Raw genomic sequence first — 8,000 nt, forward strand, 5'->3', positions numbered from 1 at the left:
GTTTTGAAATAGTCTAACTATTGTGGGCTAACAGAGCTAAGGGCAGTGGCACACAGGGAGATTAGTCGCCCCACAACAAATCTTTGTTACTGAGGGCGAATAATCTCCCCGCAATGCCATCCCACTGGCAAGAATGTAAATCGCAGGTGGGATGGCATATACATCGATACAATTTCCAAGGAAACTTCGGGCAACTTTGGGAAATCGTACCAACGCGTATGCCATCTTGCTGGTGGGATGGCATTGCAGGGAGATTAGTTACCCACGGTAACGAAGATTTGTTGCGGGGCGACTAATCTCTCCATGTGCCACTGAAAGAGAGAACTTCTGCTGCGGGTGCTCTAATTTATCTAATATAGATTTATCTAATGTTAACACTAGGTTATGTGATTGATTGTTCTAATAAACTTTTTTTTCAGATCACTGTAGAGGTTCTTGGGAACCTTCTTACTAGTATGTACATATGGATCTAAGTAAGAGTGTTTGAATTCTGCAGCATCATACTGAGTTGCAGAGAGTTGTATAGGCATTTCAGCCATGAAGGATATCTTCAGATTTTAGGGACTGGTAGTGCGTTGACAGAGATGGAATGACCTGCACCAGATGCAAAAAGTAGTACAGCGTGTCTTTCTGTGTGTGGAGCTGGTACTGTCATCCTACACCTAACCCCCCTCCCTTCAGAAACACCTGCCATCAACATGGGATTTACAATTTCAGAGTCCTTCACATTTGTTTTATAAAATGTGTTTTTGGAAGGGCTAAAAGTAAATGTTCTACCATACCTAAGACTTCCTAAACAATGGTGAAGCAGAATGGCTGAAATAGTGGACAGCCAACCACTGGCCATCTTTTAAGTCAATTGTAAGCATGTCATAGTTTTTAAGAATTTGTATTTTTATTTTATTGTAAAGGATCCATTATCTGAAATACTTGGATCCTAAGGTTTACAGGATCCTTCCACAAACTTGTTTTTTTTTTAATTTTCTTCTTACAGAGAAAAAAAAATGAAGATAAAAATAGTTTGCTTTTGTTCTTATATTTTGCTGTACTCTGTACTGCATTACAGCAAACTAGAAAATATGACCCTTTCATTAAAGAGACAGTTACCCTTTACATTAACTTTTCATATGATGTAGACAGTGACATTCTGAGACAATTTGTAATGGGTCTTTTTTTTATTTTTAATGGATTTTCAGTTATTTAGCTTTTTTGTTCAGCAGCTCTTCAGAATGGTTTTTCAACAATCTGGTTGCTAGGGTCTTATTTTCCCTAGCAACCAGCAGTACTTTGAATAAGGGACTGGAATAAGTATTATTATAGTAACAATAACAATAAAATTGTAGCCTCACAGAACAATAGTTTTTGGGTCAGTGACCCCCATTTGAAAGCTGGAAAAGGGTAGAAGAAGAAGGCAAATAATTCAAAAATGATAAAGAATAAATAATGAAGACCAACTGCAAAGTTGCTAGGAACAGCCCATTTTATAACATACTAAAAGTTAAATTTAAGGTGAACCGCCCCTTTAAACAAACAATAGTTTAATAGAATATAACCTTGATTTTTTTCTGTATCTATTTATTTAATTATTATTTATTAAAAATATGACAATTTAATTTATTTAATTTCATTCTACATTTTCCCTATCACTAGTATGATTAGCTGAAACCCGTGAATTCTGCCTGCCGATATAGATTTCTGCATTATGTGCCAGCATTAAATTAAATGTACACACTAGTACTGTATATATTGTATCCACTATTTGGATTTTCTACTGAAACATATTTATGCATGTTGTTGTGCTACATAACAATAATATATAAATAAAACACTGTCCGTGGTACTGAATACAATTAAAGGAACAGTAACAACAAAAAAATGAAAGTGTTTTAAAGTATAAAATATAATTTACTGTTGCCATGCACTGATAAAACTGGTGTGTTTGCTTCAGGAACACTACTAAAGTTTATTTAAATGAGCTGCTGTGTAGCCATGGGGGCAGCCATTCAAGTTGGAAAAAGGGCACAGGTTAAATAACAGATAAGACACCATTGTATTCTATAGAGTTTATGTTAGCTGCTATATAACCTGCGCCTTTTCTTTTGAATGGCTGCCTCCTTGGATGCAGAGCAGGGTATTTATTTAAACTTTAGTAGTGTTTCTGAAACAAACATACAACTTTTACCAGTGGGGAGCAGCAGTAAATTATATTTTAATTTCTTTTCTTTGGTGTTTCTGTTCCTTTAAATAATCCCTGCTTTTGCATTAATATTGCATTAACAATGCTATGGTGCTATTAGCCAATTTCTTCCCTGAGGGCCCTAAAAACATTTTAAAACAACGGTTTACTTGCCTCTTAGTAGTAGTAACAATAAACCACAAACCCCCCCCCCCCCCTATAATCGGTATATTTATTAAGTCCAAAGCAACTATACACCATAAATTTATTCAACTAAATACTACCATAACCAATATATATATAGCTGTATATTACTTAATATAACAGCCTTTTCTGTGGGAAATTGACTTTTCATACATATTTTTGCACATTCTGCTATTTATAAATGTCCTTAGGACACCCTTTTAAAATTCCTAGCATTTCTCAATTAGGAATCATTAGGAAATAATAAAATAGATGACAATTTGATCATAGAGTGCTTTCTGGAACAGAACACATAGCTTGCTGCTGCTGATATGTTATCCAGTTACTGGTACTACCTTTCGACATCAATGTCATTTGATTTGCACAACATTTCTGTGTGAAAGTTGAATTCTTAAAGTGGAAGTGCTGCCAAAAAACAGAGATGGCAACCTTGGTTGTGTAATATTTATAGAAAATCATTAGCAGTACCAAGATAGAAAGTAATCAAGGACATTGCTGTGTAATTGCTCTTGCATGAAAATGAATGTTTTGCTGTTTTGATCCCTCTCGCTCTCTGTCCCTAAAGAAAGAGGTGGTGTGCCACACTAATAGGATAAAATAAAAAGGTGAGAGCAGTATTAGGAGAGTATAATGCAATGAGCAAAAAGGAAAGAAAAAAGCATGGTGGTAAGAAAATTAACAATATAAGATACAATGTGCAAAAAGAATGTAAGATGAACTGGGAGAATATGTCTATGAAGATTTTCATTCATCCAGGTCATGGTATATCTAGTATAAATAAATTTGAAGCAACTGGACTTGTTTAGTAATCATTGAAGACGTTTCACTACTCATCCGAGCATTGAACTGAAGAAGCTGCTCGGATGAGTAGTGAAACGTCTTCAATGATTACTAAACAAGTCCAGTTGCTTCAAATTTATTTATACTAGATATACCATGACCTGGATGAATGAAAATCTTCATAGACATATTGCCATTCATTTTGGAGAGAATACTCTAAAACTGGTTCGGGAATATGAAAGAACAGCAAGAAAACTCGCAGACTATCGGAACCATCTACGCTTCAATCTCAGATGCAGACATCAGGGACTCACTCCTTGTAGCCTACGCCTGGGTTCCACCGTAAAAGGTCACAGAGCCAGCAATATCTTACAGAAGGCCCAAAAACATCTACTAAATGAACGGGTTAGACAGATCAACTTCACCATTGAGGCCCTTAAACAGAAAATAGAACAACTGAAACAGAGTCTGACAAAACAGCTACCTGATGTAACTCTGGAAAGGGTGGTTCAGTTCATTGAACATGCACAGATGGCCCAACACATTAAGAGTAAGGAGAGGCAAATAAGCAAGTTCACCAGCTTACTGTCACGTAGCAGCCGTTTGAGGACAGAGGAACTAACCTGGAGGCAGAAAGATGAGACATCCAAGAACACCAAAGATACATGGGTTAAGAACCTATCAGACAGGGTACTTACTCAGCCAGAAAAGGACGTGCTAGCCAAGGGGCTAAACTATGCAGTGACACCACAACACATCCCAGTGGTTGAGCTCATCACAGCCACAGAATCTGCCATCAATAACAACCATATAAAGGTGGAGGAAGCAGAACAACTCAGACTAAAAGTGTCAGCTGCATTGTCAAGTGCCAGAGCACCCCCCTCTAACCTTACTACACAAGAGAGGAGAGCTCTCACATCTCTCAGTAAGGACCCGAACATCACCATCCTGCCAGCAGATAAAGGGCGATGCACAGTTGTGCTAAACACAACTGACTATCACTGCAAAATGACCTCGCTACTCAGTGATAGCAATACATATGAACCTTTAAGGAGAGACCCAAGCAGCAGTTACAAGAAAAAGGTGATAGATTGCCTACAACAACTTGAAAAGGAGGAAGCCATTGATCGAGCTTTATACCACCGCCTGTACCCCAGAGAAGCTACACCATGCTTATATGGACTCCCCAAGATACATAAAGATGGAGCACCACTCAGGACTATTGTCAGCAGCATCAATTCAGTGACTTACAGCATTGCAAAATACTTGGCCAACATCTTAGCCCCATTGGTAGGTAAAACAGTGCATCATATCCAAAATGCCAAAGAGTTTGTCACCAATATTCAAGGAGTTAAACTAGAGGCAGAAGAAACTATGGTATCATATGATGTCACTTCACTATTCACATGTATACCTACCACAGAGGCTACTGAGACTGTAAGAAATCGACTGCAGAAAGAGAACACCCTCAGCAGCAGAACGAAACTCAGTCCCAACCAAGTATGTTTATTGTTAGATTTGTGCCTGAACACCACAAACTTCAAATACAAGGACCAATTTTACAGGCAAAAACATGGCTGTGCAATGGGTTCACCAGTTTCTCCCATTGTAGCAAACTTGTATATGGAAGAAGTGGAAAGGAAGGCCCTACTCACATTCAATGGAACTACACCAAGTCACTGGTTCAGGTATGTGGATGACACGTGGGTTAAAATCAGATCCAACGAAGTGGCAGCCTTTTCAGAACACATTAACTCAGTGGACAACAACATCAAGTTCACAAGGGAGGATGTCCATGAGAACAAACTTGCTTTTTTGGACTGTTTGATATCCATTCAAGAGGGGGGTATCTTGAAAACAGAAGTATACAGGAAACCCACTCACACGGATCAATATCTGTTGTTCGATTCCCACCATCCGCTGGAACACAAACTGGGTGTCATTAGAACTCTACACCACAGGGCGGAAAGTGTAACAACTGATACAGAGTCCAAGGACAAGGAATGTAAACATCTCAGAGGAGCACTGAAAGCTTGTGGCTACCCAGACTGGGCCTTTGTCAAAACAAGAGCAACTAAGCCCAACAGGAACACCAAAAGGAATAACCGTCCTGAGGCAGAGAGAAGGCGCAATATAGTCATCCCCTATGTAGCAGGAGTGTCGGAGAAACTCAGGAGAATTTTCAACAAACACCACATCCCTGTGTTTTTCAAACCTAGCAACACACTGAGACAAAAACTTGTACACCCAAAGGATCCAACACCAAAGGAAAAACAAAGCAATGTTGTATACGCAGTCCAGTGTAGCGAGGAGTGCACCGACCTTTACATTGGTGAGACAAAGCAACTGCTCTCCAAGCGAATGGCTCAGCATAGGAGGGCAAACACTACAGGCCAGGACTCTGCTGTCTTTCTACACCTAAAAGACAAGGGACACTCCTTTGAAAATAGCAATGTCCAAATTTTGGACAAAGAAAGCCGCTGGTTTGAAAGAGGTGTAAAAGAGGCCATTCATGTCAAAGTGGAGAAACCATCCCTTAACAGAGGCGGGGGACTTCGACACCATCTGTCTGCTACATACAATGCTGTTCTAACATCTGTACCCCGGCAGTTTCAGAACTCTTCACACATCCATTCATGCAACTCTAACAAGTAACACCTGTTTGAAGAGTTGCATGATACTTTGGTAATCCTTTCAAAGTAACTCCACAGCATTCACACCTCTGTGAGTTTCAGATGTCACCTTTCTGAAGAGTTACATAGTGCCATTGTGATTGGATTAGTGGAAGAGTATATATGCTGAGGACTTCCCATACCAGTCAGTTGAACTGAAGAAGCTGCTCGGATGAGTAGTGAAACGTCTTCAATGATTACTAAACAAGTCCAGTTGCTTCAAATTTATTTATACTAGATATGAACTGGGAGAGTAGAAAAAAACAAAAAAATGTACAGAAGCAGAAATTAACAGCATATTATTGGTACAAAATTATAAAAAGACACAACATAAGAAGGAGAAAAAAAGTAAAGTCAAAGGTTATGTAATAGAACAGAAGGCATGGGATAGCATGTAAATACAGAGGGATAAGGAGGGACAGAGGAGATGTGTCTATGTAGCTGTAAAGTAGGAATTCTAAAACTGCAGGGCTGCCCCCTCAAGGGCACCAACAGTATTGCTGGGGATCTGGTCTGGTTAGATAATTCTGTTAAAATTATTATAAAATGACTACTTGCTACACCTGAAAATCACAACCCAATGGCCAAAAAATGTATTAAGCATCATTTACTACTGCATTTCAAATCTTCATACAGAAATTGGCATTTTTTTCCCATAATTGCAGTGTAACTGTAATGGTGCAGTTTCTTACTGCCACAATTGCCATTTGTGGCATTCCCAGTGCACTAATGCCATTCTTTATACATCTATAGCCTAACCTCCTGATATATTGTATGGTTTAATATGCTATATGGCATTTCGCCAGGGTTGCCACATTTGTACAAAACTTATCAGCCTTCAGGTATTTTCATTCTCCTCCCCTATTAAAGGAACAGTAACATCAAAAAATTAAAGTAATTAATATATAATGTGCTGTTGCTCTGCAAAAAACTGGTGTTTTTGCTACAGAAAAGCTACTACACGAGGGCACCCACTTCGTTTAGAAGAAGGGAGGTTCCATTTAAACATTCGGAAAGGATTTTTTACTGTGAGAGCTGTGAAGTTCTGGAATTCCCTCCCCGAATCAGTCGTGCTGGCTGATACATTATATAACTTTAAGAAGGGGCTGGATGGCTTTTTAGCAAGTGAGGGAATACAGGGTTATGGGAGATAGCTCTCAGTACAAGTGAGGGAATACAGGGTTATGGGAGATAGCTCTCAGTACAAGTGAGGGAATACAGGGGTAGGGGGGATAGCTCTCAGTACAAGTGAGGGAATACAGGGGTATGGGAGATAGCTCTCAGTACAAGTGAGGGAATACAGGGTTATGTGAGATAGCTCTTAGTACAAGTGAGGGAATACAGGGGTATGGGAGATAGCTCTCAGTACAAGTGAGGGAATACAGGGTTATGGGAGATAGCTCTCAGTACAAGTGAGGGAATACAGGGTTATGGGAGATAGCTCTCAGTACAAGTGAGGAAATACAGGGGTATGGGAGATAGCTCTCAGTACAAGTGAGGGAATACAGGGGTATGGGAGATAGCTCTCAGTACAAGTGAGGGAATACAGGGTTATGGGAGATAGCTCTCAGTACAAGTGAGGGAATACAGGGGTATGGGAGATAGCTCTCAGTACAAGTGAGGGAATACAGGGTTATGGGAGATAGCTCTCAGTACAAGTGAGGGAATACAGGGGTATGGGAGATAGCTCTCAGTACAAGTGAGGGAATACAGGGGTATGGGAGATAGCTCTCAGTACAAGTGAGGGAATACAGGGTTATGGGAGATAGCTCTTAGTACAAGTGAGGGAATACAGGGGTAGGGGAGATAGCTCTTAGTACTAGTTGATCCAGGGACTGGTCCGATTGCCATCTTGGAGTCAGGAAGGAATTTTTTCCCCTCTGCGGCAAATTAGAGAGGCTTCAGATGTTTTTTTTTGCCTTCCTCTGGATCAACTAGTAGTTAGGCAGGTTATATATAGGCATTATGGTTGAACTTGATGGACGTATGTCTTTTTTCAACCCAACTTACTATGTTACTATATAAATAAGCTGCTGTGTAGCCATGGAGGCAGCCATTCAAGCTGGAAAAAAGGCACAGGTTACATAGCAGATAACTAGTAGATAAGCCACATATAATGGGGGTTTATCTGTTATCTGCTATGTGCCTGTGCCTTTTCTCCTTTGAAT

At 39.6% G+C, this 8,000-nt stretch overlaps 1 protein-coding gene across 1 annotated transcript; it reads left to right on the forward strand.

Moving 5' to 3' along the window:
- Positions 1-3,316: 3,316 nt before the first annotated feature.
- On the forward strand, positions 3,317-5,776 carry LOC105946468 (the record flags this gene model as incomplete). Its single annotated transcript, XM_012956168.2, has 1 exon — positions 3,317-5,776. A coding segment is annotated over exon 1 (2,460 nt), but the record flags the coding sequence as incomplete, so codon positions are not given.
- Positions 5,777-8,000: the final 2,224 nt, after the last annotated feature.

Source organism: Xenopus tropicalis, chromosome 1 (assembly GCF_000004195.4).
Source record: "Xenopus tropicalis strain Nigerian chromosome 1, UCB_Xtro_10.0, whole genome shotgun sequence".
In the NCBI taxonomy this organism is placed as follows: domain Eukaryota; kingdom Metazoa; phylum Chordata; class Amphibia; order Anura; family Pipidae; genus Xenopus; species Xenopus tropicalis.